Source organism: Diachasma alloeum, unplaced genomic scaffold (assembly GCF_001412515.2).
Source record: "Diachasma alloeum isolate Michigan unplaced genomic scaffold, Dall2.0 Dall_scaffold_00277, whole genome shotgun sequence".
Classification (NCBI taxonomy): Eukaryota; Metazoa; Arthropoda; class Insecta; order Hymenoptera; family Braconidae; genus Diachasma; species Diachasma alloeum.
In genome coordinates, this window is record NW_021680416.1 from 758,988 (window position 1) to 777,229 (window position 18,242).

Below are 18,242 nucleotides of genomic sequence, written 5' to 3' on the forward strand. Positions count from 1 at the left end.
AAATTTCGAAATATTCTAGCAACCAACAATTTAGGTAGGAATATTGATTGATTGATTATTTAGATAATCGAAAAATCAAGTACGCAAATTTAGAATTAGCTTGTTAAATAAAAATTACATTTCAATATTATCAAATATTTTATTCGCCATTAATCGGAAAATTTAGTTAATAAATTTTATAATATTTTCAATTTGTGAAATATAGTTAAACTTCGAACAACATAATGAGATAATCCCTTTTTAATATTGTCAAAATCTAATATTATTGCCCACCCCTGTTTTCTATAAATAATTTATAAACACTCAATTTTCCACTATAAAAATTATGTGTTCGGAATCGTAACAAATTTATTCATATTCTGAATTTTATCAGAAATCGATTTCATACCTGAAAAAATAAGGTTCTCGACGATTTCAAATGTAAACAATTGCAATTATTTACATATAAACAACGAATATTAAAAAAATAATAATTCTGTGCAAAATGTCATTTGAATGACGCTGAATATTCATAGTTATTTTTCGAATTTATCTCCCCTAATTTAATTAACAAATTTGATGATTGAAAATCGTTGAATCTAAAGTGTGTCCTGTGCCAACACGGATGAAAAAATTCAATAGAAAAAGTCAATAGAATTCTATTGTTTTATATAACTTATTCTATTGCGATATTTTCCATAGATTTTCCTCCGCTCAAATTTTCTAAGTCTTTTGTTTGATTTTCTTGAAAACCAGAACAAAATGAAATGAAAAAAAATTAAAAAATTTGAGCCGACAAAATTCTATAGAAAATATCTGAAGCGAATAAGTTGTGTAGAAAAATCGAATTCTATCGACTTTTTATTGAATATTTTCCATTGAATATTTCAATAGAATCCGCCAAAAACTAATAAAAAGTTCCATGAAAATCCAACAGAATTTTCTAACGAATTTGCTAGGTTTTTCTATTAAATTTTTTCGTGCGTAAAACTGTAAGACACTTGGATATCCTTAAATTGATCTCCAGTGCAATATTATGTCCATAAATATGAAATCATCCACTGGTTCCCTCCCATTTAATCCCTCCACCCGAGAGCTGGGTTTACCCCCCATAAACTCGTGTCAACGAATTCTTCCCCCATTCATAAAATGATAAACGACCCCCAGCTTAGGCGTGGAAATACCATTGTTTTCGTAAAATATTTATTAACCGACTCTTGAATCGCCGATTCAGGTCAGAAATGCCATTTACCCCGCGGGGGAATCACGATATTCGATGGTTTACGACGTAGTCTGGGCATATGTCCCGTCATTTATCGATTGACCCGGGGGATGATTGTCGCGTGGTATGCTTTACAAAGCCTCTGGTGTTCCCCCCCGATCATATGCCACCATCATAATAGACCGATGAGATCAAGGGTTAGTGGATTGATGAGGCTTCGTTACTACGTTGCCACTTGATTATATAACTCCCATATCTGGATTATAACATCAGCCGCCAGATTATTCCAACAAACTGTCAAAGTCCATTCCCCTAATTTGAATCAAATCTGTTGTCTACAAGGATATTAGAGGGACATTATAGTATGATGATATTGAATGAATATTGACAGAGCAGAAAAATTTATAATATCACTAGATTTTTCGTCATTTTTATGGAAGTTGTTTATTTGTTTATTTATTTATTTATTTATTTATTTATTCATTCATTTATTTATTTATTTATTTATTTATTCATTTATTTATTTATTGAACTATGAATCCAACAGCCAAAGCCAATAATAGGATTGAAAACATGCCAAGATATGTATCTAACAATTTCCAAGAAGTCTACTGGAAATTTCAGAGAAATATTTTTGGCTGTTTATACATGAGATTTCCACTTACCTGAAAATTAGCAAACGGGCGCTTCGCGCCCGTCACTAAATTGATTTGTACTATTTTATTTTATTGTATTTCCATTTCCATCTTTACAATGAGATTAATTTAATTTTATCAATTCTTATTCTTATTGTATGTAAACTTTTTCCTCAATGCACAACATACATTCATTACATTGAATGAAGAGGAATTATCCTAAAGATCAATAAATAGTGTTTGTTTGTGATAAAAACGAACACACAAAACAATAGTCATTCGAAATCTCATTCGAGTAATAGAAAAATCTCTCTATGCATTCCTGAAAAGTTTTCAAATCTATTTTTCTCGTCATATGGTAAAAGAAAATCGGTACTCCTCATTCCTGTGGTCGGATTCCAATTATTATTATTAAAAGGAAATGAAAAAAGAATGAGGAAGGGATAATCGCCTAGAAAATGGATTTTATCTTCTTTTACACCGGCCGGAACTTCGAATCAGTTTTTTCTGCAAGTATTTGAGGAATATCAATATTTCAGCGAGAAGAAATTCAAAAAATGCGAATAAAAAGTGGGTGTGAAGAACTAAAAAAATAATTTTCCAATGTCTTTGGAAAGTTTTAAAATCGATGTATTTTTGAGAATAATGGAAGAATACCCATAAATTCGACTTTTATCCTAGTCTTTTGATAGAATGAATAGAATAAATGATAGAAATTGAGAATTAGAGACTAAAAATTTTATCGGATTATTACTATGTAATCATTTATTTATTTATTCATTTATTTATTTATGGAAACACAAATCCAACAGCCGAATCTAACAATTTCCAAGAAGTCTACTAGAAATTTTAGCAAAATATTTTTGGCAGTAAATATATGACATTTCCACTTACTTCACAATTTTCCGTAAAAATCTGACAAAAAGTTCTCAATTCCAGCACTAGAATTTTTTGAAAATCCTCTCCGTGCACTTAAATGTCTCATCACAACACAAAAAGTGGAACCAAATTATGCTTAATTTCCCTGATTTCTCTGATTTCAATTAAAATTTTCAAGAAATAATTGAGCTCTAATTCCAAATTCCCACTGATTTTCTCCTCAAGTTATGAATTTTCCCAAATTATGAAAGCCAATACCCCTTTAAATCCACAAAAAACTCTCCACCATTTCATCGCCATTTATTCTTTCTATTCCAGATATGGTGGACCCGATACGTATCAAGTGACTGAAAAATTCCACATAGACTGGGGCACATATCTTGTTACTAACAAAAACATTATTTACGCTGCGATCGATGGCCGTGGATCCGGATTAAAGGGCAATGGAATGCTATTTGCTGGATACAGAAATTTAGGAACAGTTGAAATTTACGACCAGATAAACGTCACGAGGTAAGCTCTATTTTTTGTATCCCTCGCCCTCTTTTTCCGTCGCACCCCTATTTTTATTTTGTTTCCCAGGTAGGGAATAATCAGCGACATGTATCCCCCAAAACTTTTCTTCCCCCTCGACCCAAGCACGAACGTAAATACCAACAAAGAGGGAAGGGAAAGAGAAAATAAAAGAAAGGGGAGAGAAACAGAGAGGGAACACAAATGTGAAACGGCGACGACGTAATCCTCTGATAACCCAACTATGGCTACTAACTCCCGGCGTCTAATCCGGACTTCCAGGACCGTTAAATTAACTCCTTCCTATGGATACCACCCAGGAACTGCCTAAAATAACGTTAACGTTCATTTCTTTGATTATTTTCCTTTTTTTTTCTCCACCACTACTTGGGGCTAATTAATCGCTCCACTTTTCTTCTGCCTCTTCACACTTTTTTCTCTTCGTTGCCTTTCGACCACCTGCATTTCCGGAGGTTCTGGGATCCATTAATTAACTTCCTCTTTCGAACGTCCTTCCCCGCTGTTTCTGAATGAGAAAAAAACCTCGAGAGTCGGAATTATTTCACAGACTGCAGAGACAAAATCATTTCAATTGCCATTTTTCATTTAATAGCGAGAGAAAAACGACTTGGTGACACTAAAATGATTTTATGAGGAGGAAAAAATAAGATATATGCGATCAATTCCTGATAGGCTCTAACGTAAAAAAATGATTTGTTAAACCAGAAAATTTAAGCGTTTATTCGGAATTAAACTTAATTTTTAATTTCGTTTCTATTGACATTGAATAGGGTGAATCGTCCAGTGTTCGGACGAATAAGATCACAGTTATTTTTGACTTAGATTTAAAAATATAACCAAATCGAAAATTGATTTAAAAATAATTATAATTCCTCTGTATATCTCCATAGATAATAGAAAAAAATATTATGGATATTAATTCAGTAGCGAAGCGGTAAACCGGGTTAAGTCGATTTTTACTATTGGCCAGTTTTTGACGAATATCTGGGAATCTAAAAGAGATAGAAAAATTTTTGTTATGACCTTTTTTGTAGAGCCAACTGAGGGTTATAAAAAAGGTGATGAGCAAAATTTTGCTATCTCTCTTAGATTCCGAGATATTTGTCAAAAAATGCCCAAAAGTCAAAATCGACTTAACCCGGTTTACCGCTTCGCTACTGAATTGACGATACAATTAATGATATGAATACAAAAAGCTGAAAATGTGTGAAAACCCAGTAATCGAAATGCGTATTCTGTAATGGGAATATGCTATTGGCGGCGTTTCATCGAAAACTGTTTTTTCCGCTGGTAATAAGGTAACTTAGACATTTTCAGTCATCACAATATCATTTGGAAATGTCATAATTTTATTTTCCATGTATAATGCGAGGCATCTCTACCTTCTACTAATTTATTTTATAGAAAAAGTACCAATTAGTTCGATTACAGGTCTGGTTCGAACACTGGTTGATTCACCCTAGATAGCTTATTAATTACAAATAACTGTTTCCCTGATGCAAGTAAAGACTTGCTTCATTCGAAATGGATTTATCAACATAATGCTTTATTTGGATCAAATTATGTATTTCATATAATTGAAATATTTTCATTGAAATGAAAGCATGCTTTTATCCATTTTCAATGTGATTGGAAAATTTTCAAATAAAGAGTTTTATTTGAATGCGTCATCCCTCCTGTATTGCGTATATTATATTTATTTTTGCTAATGAATTAGCAATTTGCTTCCGAATGGTCATTTTGCTCATTTTTTTCCATTTCATATTATTCATAGCGTGTTTTATTTTCTTCAATTGAATTAATTTCTTTCCAACTAATTGTTTTAGATTTTCCACTTAATGAAATTCTAAAAATTTCTAACAATATCGATGAAATATTATTAGGAATATTTTATATATACTTAATTGAATGCAGTCGAAACATCACATTTAAAGGAACCATTAGAAAGCTAACTTTCAGGGGAATTTATGAAAAATTTGAAATTTCCAAAAATTATCTTAAAAATCAAACTAACCGAGACAGTTATTGTAACCATCTTTTAACTTCGTCATAATCACATTGAAACAAATATATTAGGCTATAATTGAATTCATTTGAAGCGCAATCTTCAAGGATATCTGCGGAATTCGGATTTCCGAAAAATACGAAATTTTTGAAAAATTTCACAGCAATCAAAATGACGATTACTGCTATCGGTTTTATCTTCGAACTCGATCGAAAGAACATCCCGACGAATTTTTAAGTCGTCATTCAATAAATTTAGAACATTTTTTTAGTTATCGTGTTACAACTGAATTTTGAAAAAATTCGAAAATTAAAAACTTAATCAATGAATTAAATTTCAATTACTAGCGATGGATAGGGGTTAGCAATACCTTCATTTAAGAAGGAAAAAAGATTCAATTCCATCGATTCATTAGCGAGAATTTGACGAAAAACTTTGTCACATACATACATACATACATACGAACGGGCACGAACTAAAAATACATTTTCAGACTTTTTGGATCATTATGGGTCGATATAACATAAAAAATCTAAAACATAAATTAGAACGATCACAATGTTTCCATTCGGAAGCTAAATGATAGTTTGACTCAATTCAATACACCTTTTCATCCTCAGAGTGACTAGATTTTTGGACACTTTTTTCCCATGTTAATTCCCCTAGGAGTTTCGTACACTTTTACCGAATTTACATATCAATCGTAATTTTTTAGGGCTCAAATGTATGTCATCTTAAACGTCAATGTTTATTAGAATTTTTCATTATTTTTCCGAAGATAATTTGATGAACGAAATACATATTTCCCTTTAATTTCCCGAATGAAGAAGTCTATTACTTTTGTGAGAACAAGTCGTTTTTTCCCTCCAAGTGTACACTGAGAGCAAAAAAGACAATTTTCTCAAGCCTGACTTGTTTACTCCAAAAAAACGCAAATTGAAATTTCCCAAAAAAATCTAGTGCTAACCATTTCAAGACTGTCCTGCGGTTAAATTTTTTTTTCGCAAAGTGTATTTAGGAGTTCCAAAAAATTTGTTATTGTCTGCATAAACAAGAAATGTCATTTCTAACACTTTTTCTTCGTTATTTAACAAAGGACAGTTGTGTTTCGTTTCGACTCTTCAATATTCTCAGATAAGAAATTTATTCTCAAATAAAATCATTATGATATGATAGCAATTTTGTAACTTGGGGAAAAAATATTTTTTGAAAAACTTCCCTTTATACGGGATATTGTGATTCAGAAAAATCACTGTCTCGTGTGCATCATCCGCTTTTTGAGCCAAATATTTCGTTGTTTTTAAAAGCAGAGTGATTATCCATGTTTGACACTTTCAAATTGCTTTCAACCTGCGATTATTGTTGATCCAAACAATACTTGCTTGAGAATTCGCTCGTTTTTCCCTCAGTGTACCCGGAAACATTAATCATCCTGAAGATCCTGTCACTCGCCTTGATCCCCGGATCGACCATAATTTCGGATAGATATACCGAGGACAATGTGCCATATACCATCAGTCGGTCCCTTCGTCTCCCTCACCTCCTCATCCGGGGATTTGCCTCTGTGGTAATTCATCCCGCGGTGACGCTCGGGTTAATCGTCAGACGGGCTGAACGCAGGTTGTGGTAAACGAATTATGGAGAGTCGAGCGATCTCGTATATACTAGGAAAATGCTCGAACAAATTTCATCTCTCGACAATATCCTATCTCATATGACAATTAACATTTTACATTGCGTGATGAACGTACATTTCGCATTATTCTGGGTTTGTGGGGGGAGTGGGAGGAGGGGTGGAGAGTTGATGAAATTCTGAGGGGAGCGAATTTCAGGGGTTGGGGTGGTTATGACAAATTATGGAATGTGGGGCATTAATTGAATTTCGGGCCAAAACAGCATCATGTCAGGGAATAAAACCATTTTCTGGAAATTGGCCTTAATGCTAGAACAAAATTGTCTCCGAAAATGGACGTGCGTCTTTTTGTCGATGAGAACGAGGCGTTTATTGTCAATTCTTCTTTGCATTTTTTATTCAAATGCATGATTTAGATATTTGATTTTCTCGTTTCTTTCGATCACTGAAAATAAAACTCATTTTGGAGAGTTGTTTCATTGTTCGAATGAAATAATATTTCGTGAGCAGTACTAAGTTTTAGAAAAACAATATAGAATTCTATTCAGGGGGGGGAGCATAAAATTTCACATTTTTTTTAACAACAAGGAGACAATTTTTTCGATTCCTATTCATTTTCCAGGAATACTTGAACTAAAATTTCCATTTTCCATTGATTTTTTCATCAAATTGTGAATTTTCGATGACAAAATTCCTTGAAATTTCAGTAAAACTTTCACATGATAAAAATTCCCTAGAAGTGCACTGGGAATTTTAATCAAAATTTCCCAACAGTTGGAGAACGATTAAAGACTTTGAATTGTTGGAAAAAAAATTGAAATTTGAAGTGAAAATTGAAATTCTACGATCGGTATTGGTAATGGTTTTTATGCTATTGAATTCCTGATTTTCTACTACGTACGTTCTTCTCCACTCTTCTCCTCCTCCATTATCCTTAGTGCTTTTGGGCCGCTCCCTGAGCACCTCGATTAGTCCACTCCTTCTCCTCCAGGCTTTCGCCACCTCATCTCCTAGTTAAATTTTGCTCATTAGCACCTTGCAATTTACTAAATGCATTCCCTGCACTCGTCCCTTTCGAAACCTTTCTTTCCTTCTATCGCATTTCCACATCTCCACCTGGCCCAAACTGTCTTCTGCTTCATAATTAGTTTCTTACCTGGCCAGTATTCATTCATTTCTATATCTTCCTTGAACTCCCAATAATAGTCACAATAGCTTGACTTCTCTATCCGTCCCAAGTTCCTCTGGAACTCCTGTTCTTCTACTATCTCTACAAATGTCTTCAGCCTTGTCTCCGCCTCTTCCTCTTCCCCAGCCCACAGGCGCTCCACGAGCTCACTCTTCTATCTAGTTCAATCTCTCTTGGGCCATCTTCCTCCAGTTAGATATCTAGCCATTCTTTATCCCCCCAACTCCTCTCTCAGACACTTCCTTGGCCTCCTGTCTTCCTTCATCTTACTCAGTTTAACTAAATATGCTGCTGCTCTCCTGACTGCTTCACCCTCAATACTGCATATACCTGATTCTCTTCTCAATATGTAATCTGATGTTTTCCCTGCCAACCCCAGGCTAGCTTTGATGTACCTTTTCTGGACTGTCTATTCTCTCCTGCCTCTTCCATCCCCATAGTTCCATACTATAGACAGCCGCCTTCACCATCAGCCCCATAAAATAAAGTTTGCTCTTTATACTCTTCAGCTTACCTCTTGAGCCTTCCCTGTCAACTTGCTCATGTTTCATGTTTGTGTTCTTTGTTGACAACCAGAATCCTAGATATTTAAACTCATTTACTACCTCGAGCCCTTTATACTTTCAGCTTTCTGCTATACCGCCGTTTCTAAAAACCATTACTTTAGTTTTTTCTACAATCTCCTTCATCCACTCTTTATCTGCTTACAACCCCAATGTTTTCAATATTTTCGACAACTTTTTTCTGTTTTCAACCACTAGTGCTGCATCGTCTGCATACAATAGTGAATAGATTTGCGCTCCCGAGCTTATGCCTATAGTCACGTCCCCATCCTTTTTCCTCTAGAATGCTTCCATCGTGTCTTTGATGAATATGTTAAAAGCAGAATGGGGCTTAGCTGACATCTCTGCCTCACTCCTTTCCCGGAGTCTGCTGCTGTCTACCTTATCAAACTTGGCCATGAAGTCTATGAACACAATGACCGGCTTTTCACTTTTTTCTTCAACCTCGCCCCTATCAGCCTGCTCAGAACCAACACCTGCTTCCTCGTCTCTTTTTTACTTTAAAATCCAACCTTTGCTTCTGACCGTTTCATTCACAAATTCTGCTTCTAGCCACTTACTCAATCTGCGAGCCGAATCTTTGTATTCGAGATTTGTATTCGAGATTTGTTACTTCCAGCTTTCTATTATTCGTCTACCGCCGTTTCTATAAATCATTACTTTAGTTTTTTGCACACACCCCTTCATCTAGTCTTTATCTGCTCACCTCTCCAATTTTTTCAACATTTTCGATAATTTTGTCCTGTTTTCAGTGCTAGTGCTGCATCGTTTGCATATAATAGCAAATCGATCTTCACTCCCGAGCTTATGCCTATAGTCATGCCCCCATCCTTTTTCCTCTAGAATGCATACAAAATGTCTTTGACGAATCTGTTGAACAGAATGACACTTAGGGGACATTCCTGCCTCACTCCTTTCTCAGAGTCTGTTCCTGTCTATCTTATCAAGTTCGGCCTCAATGTCTATGAACACAGCGAACAGAACAAATACCTGCTCCATCAATCTCTCTTACTTCGAAATCCAACTAGTGCCTCTTAAAGTTTCATTGACACATTCTCCTTCTGGCCACTTACCCAATCGTCAAGCCATTGTATTCGAGATGATTTTGTATCCAATATCTAATGAGGATACTCCTCTGTAATTGGCCGACAAGTTGACATCCCCCTTTCTGTGGATAGGGTAGATTGTAGCCAGTCTCCACCTTTTATGCCATCCTCTCCCGCCCCTGTTCCCCTCTTCAGTCGATTCATCGCCCCCAGAATCTCCCAATCTATCAGCTCTTTATCCAGATCCACTGCCTCTTCTTCTGTTATCCTGCCTTTTTGATTCACATCCCTCCGAGTATGACTCTGTGTCTCTGATAACTCAGTGAAAATGGAATTTTCATAAATCGTCTTTTATAGATTAAAAAGGATTACGTGTGCGCAAATTTAAGCCATTCGGTTGTCGCATCCAAAACCCTATAATAAGCAATGGCACTGAGCTCAGTGATTCCGAATTGTATCAACATGCGTCGGGAGTGAGAGCCAACACGTCAGTGTCTTGGCGGAATCTATTTATCACATGCCTGAAAGCACGGAAACCAACTGGCGTGTAGTTGTTGGACAGTTGACTAACGAACTTACTCGTTTGGGTCTGGCAATTCCCCGGGCAGGTAATTACGAAACAGTCCACGCTATTTCAATAGGCCAAAAATCATTTTCCCTGGGTTTTCAATATGTTGTTGAAGAGGTCCAGAAATGTCTGTAAACGCAAGGAAAAAAGAAAATTCTTTTTGCACAAGTTTGCGAAAATCAAAATTTGATGTGTCATCAGATAAGGAATTGTTTATAAATATTCGGTGAATCGAAAAAATGAAGAAGTTCTTTTCTACTACCAAAGGGTGACATATTTATATGAGTTTTTTTTTGCAAAACACAATTTAAAATATCTGTTTGTTGATTAAAAAAAAAAGACAGCTTACAAAAAATCCGAAAAAAAATGTTTTATAAAGTGCGTATGGGAGAATCTACTGTTAAATTTTCATCAAGTGTTCCAAAATTAAATGGAAACGATTGATAAACCGATGCGATTGCGTGAAAAAAAAAAGAATCAGACCGTTTGTCTGAAATTAAGACACTTTTGTCCCCTTTTTATGGAGTTTGTGTCCTAAATTTATATCATTTGTAGTGTCTAATTTCTTAAATTAAGCCGTCTTGAAAACTCTACTTTTTAGAGTCTGGTATCTTTATTTCAATATTATTGTTATACAATTCCTGTGTTATTACTATCCATTTTTCTCGTGATCAGTTTCTCATATTATTGGATAAACATAAATGAAATCCAGATCAACGATGTAAAATTCTCCCGTGAATAGCTTCTCCGCTGAACTCTTATCACTATCCCACACATTGGTCAATATTCTTAAATCTTCCGGAGCGAAGTTCCTGTCCAAATATAATGGTATTTTTTCAAGAGGGAAGCGAATGTTGTTGATATCTGCCAGGTGCCCCTTAAAAATAAAAGGACGTAATAAATTGTAATCCTAAGCTGCAAAGGTATAAGCTCTTAGTTAATGGAGCGCGAGGATTTTTTTTCAATCATGACGAGAATCCAAAATATTATCCGTTAGCCGAATTCAATACATTGAATGACATAACCAAATATTATTATTTGAATTTTATGCTCGCAATAATTTGAATTTCGAGAATGGATTATATCTTGTCACGGAAATATAGGAAAAGTCAAAAATGGTTGCTTACCGCTGCCACCGGACATCCTTCAGGAACCCCAAGAAGCTCTCGTACCAGAGCTAGGATGCTGGCGCCTTGCGTATTCTTCATCGTTTCGCAAAAGAAGATTGCACCATGATTTAGATTCACCCAGCTGCTCCACAGAACACCCTTGTCCAAGTATTGCACGGTATAATCTAGCTACATGAGAAGAATGGACTCCATGAAATCACCGGAGCCGAGTTTTTAAACTAAAGACATGACATCGTGTAAAGACTACACACCCTTATTGTGTTGTTTTCCAGAATGTCTTTCTTGTATTCGATTGAATCTAATGGCCAACGAGTGAACGGCCTTGACTGTGTCGTCTTTATCCCCTTCCACCAGGAGTTTTCCGGAATTTGAAGTTTCTTTGCCGCAATGTCAATGTAATAAAGCGCCTTGACAAATATAAAGAATGTTCAAAGTTTACAGTAAGACTTCCAGTCTTCTAGAAAGTATAAAACAATCCCGAAACATGATGAATAAGTCAACTGAATCCGAAAGTACTATTTGTCCTTCATAATCGTATTTTTCAGACGAGTGACAAAAAATAGTTAGGAATACACGAGATCGGAATCGTTTTCTGAGTTAATGTTGTTGAATACTAGTTACCCTGCTCGAATCACCGCTAGTCGACTGTTGAACAGACGCTGAAAGCTGACTCCCAAATATCATGAAACAGAAGTAAGGAACGAACTCCATAGCTAGGACAGAACTAGGCACCTGATCTATGCTCATTGGTAACGTCTTCTTAAATATCTCCAGGATTATGTAAATTAACCATCGAGCCACGTTCTCATTGTCGCCATTATCGAGTCCTATTTCCAGTTCTGCGACCCGTGACAGCCTCATTCCCCTGATCATCGAAATTCTCATGATCTATGTGCTGTATTTGCCGTGTGTCATGAGCAATGAAAGCAGCTAAGCAAATGAGATCACGTGTCTGTTATCTTTTAAATTGAATTCATCAATTGATAATTTGATTTTTATTTGGAATTAATTATTTCGGGAATACTCATTGGAATAACAACTCTTTCATGGCGTGTGTAATTTTGGGAAAAGGTTCAACGACACTTTTTCCACGTATCATATCAATATCAACATGTGTCTGAAGTCACATGTGTTATATTTCATCAGTTAACAATTACACAAATGAATGATTTCAAGTGGAAGATCATGTGACACTCGAATATCTTATTTTCTAGTTTCTTTATTAGTATTGCTATGATATCACCACTGATACATTATCCACTCTTCTGTACATCGTTCCTACAACGTTATTCATAATGATGGAATTCCAAACTCTTTCATTGATTCGTAGTATCATAACGTCACTGGATAAATAGGAATGTAATCGGGATCATTAAAGTAAAATCGACCCGTGAATAGGTGTTCTCGGGAGCTCTTATCACCGTCCCATACATTTGTCAATATTCTTATGCTTCTTCCGGTGAGATCACTGTTGAAATACAATGATCTATTTCTGAGAGGGGAGTGAAAGTTGCTTGTATTGGCCACGTATCCCTAGAAATCAAAATCAATTGTGAGTCTGAGGTAGAGTGTTTCGCCGTAGAACAGAATATTGAATAAAAAAAAAAATATTTGAATTCATTATCTTTAAAGTATTCACGAAATATTTCAAATTGTCAATTTCCAAAGAAAGCACGAAAAAATTTAATAGAAAAACCTATCGAATTCGTTAGAAAATTCTATTGAATTTCTATTAAACTTTCTATTTGTTTCTGACTGATTCTATTGCCATGTTCAATAGAAAACATTCAATAGAAAACGTCAGCAGAATTCGATTTTTCTATATAACTTATTCTTTTCATATATTTTCTATAGAATTTGCTCGACTCAAATTTTCCAAATTTTTTTCATTCTATTTTTCTTTTCTTCTCATCAAGAAAATCAAACGAAAAAACTTGGAAAATTTGAGCCGAGGAAATTCTATAGAAAATATCTCAATAGCATAAGTTATATAGAAAAATTGAATTCTATTGACTTTTTCTACTGAATATTTTCTATTGAACATTTCAATAGAATCGGCCAAAACTAATAGAACAGTTCAATAGAAATTCAATAGAATTCTCTAACGAATTCGATAGGTTTTTCTATTAAATTTTTTTGTCCTTGTATCATGGCTTTCTCGTGCTGAAGCTATCAAATAACACAAAATGGTACATTTTGGTATTTACCGCACTGAGAAAAATTTCAATGGTAATTTTAACTACGAGGGAACTCTCATAGAAATTATATTTACAGTAACAATAAACGTTGTAGATTAAACTAGGATTGACCGTTCAATTTAATGTGTCAAATAGTGTCATTAACATTATGATGTAATTTTCACTTTAATGTAATAGTTGAATCTACATTGTTTATTATGACCGTAACTATTATTTTTTTCACAATTCGCTTGTAGTTGAAATTACCATTGAAATTTCTCTCAGTGCTCCTCCAGCGCAAGAGAAAAACTGTAGTGTATCCTTTTGTTCATGGAAACTACAGCTAAAAACATAAAACTTGAAAATGCTCCTGCAATGAGACCCTTATACTCGGATCTTACTACCTGACGGCTGTCGTAGCGATACGCAAAGGGGAAAGGACACTTTACGTTGAGCCGTCAGTGTGGACGCGTCAAAACATTCAATCTATCCAAAATTTAAATTAATTACTCGGTCTCGGTAAATACTCAATTGAATCAACCTCAATTCAAATCAAATTTATATCAAACAGTTATTCCCCGCCATTGTATTCTAAACTATTATTGTTACTAAATCAATTCATCGTGCTAGTTTTCACTGGAAATCTAAACTTAAAATTATAAGTATCTTCGTTAATAATTGTAATAATTTATCTATATCTATCTATCTCTAAAAAATAAGAACAACATCAAACCAAATTCAAATGATAAATCCAATTGGAAATGATATAAATATTGAATTAAACCAAGCTATTAATCATAGAACCAAAAATGAATGTGGAATTCCTTCCAGAGTAATACTAAATAAACAATCATCTCATATTAGTCGTAAATTGTTCTGGGTGAGCTTAATTGTTGGCTCGGGAGTATCGAATGAAGAATCTACATCAGAAAAGCAGTTTGAAATCCGTTCGGAAAATTTCAAGTAGATCCTTTCGATGCATCAAATTCGGTGATCACGTCATATCTCTAAGGTAAATCAATAGAAAATTGAAAAACGATTACTTACCGCCGATACTGGACATCCTCCAGGAATCCCAAGAAGCTCTCGTACCAGAGCTACGATGCTGGCATCTTGCGTGTTCTTGGTTTTATCGCAGAGGTAGACTGAATCATCGAACATGTGTTCCCAACTGGGCCAGAAGATACCCTGGTCCAGGTATTGGATCGTGTAATCAAGCTGCATCAAAAAAATGAACTAATACACGTATGGAAAAATTTCATAGAAAAACGTAGCGAATTCGATAGACAATTCCATTGAACGTATTTGCCATTGAACATTTCTATTGAAAAAAAACGTGCAGCTAAAATGTGACATTTTTTGATAGCATCGACCAAAATTAATAGAAAGTTCATGAAAAATCTCACAGAACTTTCTAGTGAATTCGCTAGTTTTTTCTGTGGAATTTTTACGCACGTGTGACGGAACAAGACATAAGGTATTCTGATTTAGGGATGTGATTTTGTTGCCTTTGGCGAAATGAGGTGAACCACAGAGTAATAAATAAATTCATAAGGTGAAACCGTTATTACTTGGAAGTTGTAGGATAAGTTGTAGGGATGGGGATCAGAGCGATCGTTAGGGGCACTCGTTCCGGAATTTTTGATGTGCGGCCCCCTCAAAAGATTCGAAATAAAAAAATCCTCTCAAAATTTCAGCTCTCTATCTCAATTCTAAAACGCCCCCCAAAAGCCTTGTCTTTTCCCATACACGGAGAGAAATAGGGGAGGGTGGGGCAAAACGGCCCCCCTTCAATTGTCAATAACTTGTGAATGACATTGTAAAAATTCCCAGTTTCGACTTCATTTTGAAGATCATTTTTCATTCTTCAAAACGAGCTCTAATTCATCCCAATCGGATTATTGAATCGGAAAATATTGACGATTGAAGGGGGGCCGTTTTGCCCCATCCTCCCCTATTCAATAAAAATTACGTATCTTTCCGTAATTCCGGAGCGATATGTGGTTGTAGGAAATTTTACGGAACTGTCACGAAATTTTTCCAGAGCGTTCCGTAATTTTTATCTAAATCTCCTGTAAAAAATTACGATACCGTCACTTAAATTTTCTGAGTGGATTCCGTAATCGGTGAGGGAATTGTGAGTTCCGTAATTTTTACTGAACATTTCTCTCCGTGTTTCTCTCTCACACAATAGAATATCACGCAATTATTCTTATGGGAAAAAATGTGTTTCTTATGGGAAACATTATTCCCGTGTCATTCTTATGGGAAAAATAAGGCTCTTGGGAGGCGTTTTAGGATTGAGATAGAAAGCTGAAAGTTTAAGAAGATTTTTCTCGTTTATTTCGAAGCTTTTGAGGGGGCGGGACGTCAAAAATTCAGGAACGGGTGCCCTAACGGGCACCCTAATAGGTATTCATTAAAGTCGTTAATTAAGGAAATTTTTGGAAAAAGGTGACAATCGACTCATACGGGATTGCCATGACGTTCTTCAGAAGGATAATCATTTAAATGGTCCAAAGGGGAATAGGAAACAATATTATATCCAAATTACGCACCCTTATTGGACTGTCTTCTGGTATGTCTTTCTTAAATTTGATCGCATCAAACGGCCAAACGTGAGGGTGTCCTACTCTTTGAACTCTGCTGCCATTCCACCAGGAGTTTTCCGGAATTTCGAAATGGCCTCCACCAACATCAATGTTACTGTACGACTTGACAGGTATCTGAAAGGTACCTTTTTTATTGGAGATGGTCTCAATTGTATACTGCAAAGTACGCTCGTCTCGAATAATTCTTAGTCTGTCATATCAATAGGATCTCAGGAAATCACAATAAGGAACTTCTCTTCGGAGATTGTATTGTAAATTTTTCCATAAAAATTGGGATTTAAAGTGTAAGAATTCCACCCTTCCATGCGGAAGGTCCTGAGTTCAATTTCCGGCCTAGATTATCCATTTTTCAGTAGATTTTTCTTGTCAACGAATATTGAAAATCCTCCTACTGACTACAAAATCCTATCCAGCAATATCCTGTGGCGCCACAAGATGTGGAACGCTATGTAAACTCCCGTCGTTAGTAAAAAAAAATCCTGCATGAAAAAATTTCATAGAAAAACCTAGCGAATTCAACAAAAAAAATTCTATTCGATTTCTGTTGAACATCTGTTGAACTTCTATTAAAAATTCCATTACTTTTTGGCTAATTCTATTGAATTATTCCGCAGCTTTACTGAGTGTTCTTCGTTTAATAGAAAATGTCCAACCGAAACTATTTTATAGGAAAATTCAGTACAATTTCATCTTTCTGTACAACTTTTTCGATTAAAGCTTCCTCTATTGGAATTCCTTGAAATTAACTTTTTAAATTTTTTTCACTCTATTTGTCCTTGTTACTTATCAAATAAAATGAAATAAAATTAAAATATCTCAATAAAATATTTTTTATTGAACATTTATATTGGAAAGAATGAACTGCAAAATTTTTCAATAAAATTGGCCAAAAACTAATGTGAATTTCAATAGACATTCAATAAAAAATTTTTTTTTATTGGTTTACTTGTTCTATGATTTTTTTTCAGGCATGAAACGTCCTTATTGCGAACTCTTGAGTCTACATAATATACATAATTTCGAATAATTCAATTCAATATTACTTACTGAGTCCCCAACACGACTGGTCTGCTGTTGAGCAAACACCGAAAACTGCGTCACAAATATTATAAGACAGGAATAAGTAAGGGACTGCATGATTACGATGGAAGTGGAAGACTGAGCTATTCTCATTGTCGATGCCTCCTTATATATGTCCAAAATTATGCCAATTGACCACTGAGGTGCCAGCATAGTTTCCTTATCGAATTTATTGATAAAGAATTCCACCTCAATCGCAGGATCGCGGGGTACTACTTTATATTATAATATAGATAAGCAGTACCTAATTGCGTGGAAAAAACGGGAGAGGTAATCGAAATCAGTAGCGAAGCGGTAAACCGGGTTAAGTCGATTTTGACTTTGGGCATTTTTTGACAAATATCTCGGAATCTAAGAGAGATAGCAAAATTTTGCTCATTACTTTTTTTATAACCCTCAGTTGACTCTACAAAAAAGGTCATAACAAAAATTTTTCTATCTCTTTTAGATTCCCAGATATTCGTCAAAAACTGACCAATAGTCAAAATCGACTTAACCCGGTTTACCCTTTCGCTACTGAAATATGAAAGGAGATTATTCTATCACCATAAGTGCTCTTGATTGATTGTTAAAATTACTCAAATTTATTCAAAGTAATTCAACAAATTCAAAATATGTGGGAAGGGATGAAAGCATTAGTTTCAATCAAACACAGAAAAAATTATCTTATTTTTATTATTATTACTTATTATCATCATCTTCTTTATTGAGAAAGCAACAAAGCTGTTTGTTGGTATATCACTTGAAATTTCAGAAGTTATTTGCTAACCGTGTAGCACTATCGATTAAAATCGCATAATAGTATATTTCGTAACGAGTGCAAAATAGTTATTTTCATCACAAGGTCCACAAAGTATGTTCTGACGAATGTGGCTTTGTAGGCCGAGCCGAAGGCGAGGCCTATAATCACATTCGTCAGAAAATACTTTTGGACCGTGTGATGAATGCAATTTTTCGTCAGAAGGCCCGTAAACCGCGATCAAACCGAGC

The 18,242-nt window shown here is 35.0% G+C and overlaps 1 protein-coding gene across 3 annotated transcripts in view; it reads left to right on the plus strand.

Annotated features, from left to right (window-relative positions):
- Positions 1-18,242, plus strand: part of LOC107038124 (venom dipeptidyl peptidase 4) — a 567,343-nt gene that overhangs the window by 519,436 nt on the left and 29,665 nt on the right. For all 3 annotated transcript variants that reach the window (XM_029126098.1, XM_015257032.2, XM_015257031.2), the window contains one exon: positions 3,034-3,228. In XM_029126098.1, coding sequence (XP_028981931.1) covers positions 3,034-3,228 — 195 coding nt within the window. The remainder of the gene's footprint in view (positions 1-3,033; positions 3,229-18,242) is intronic.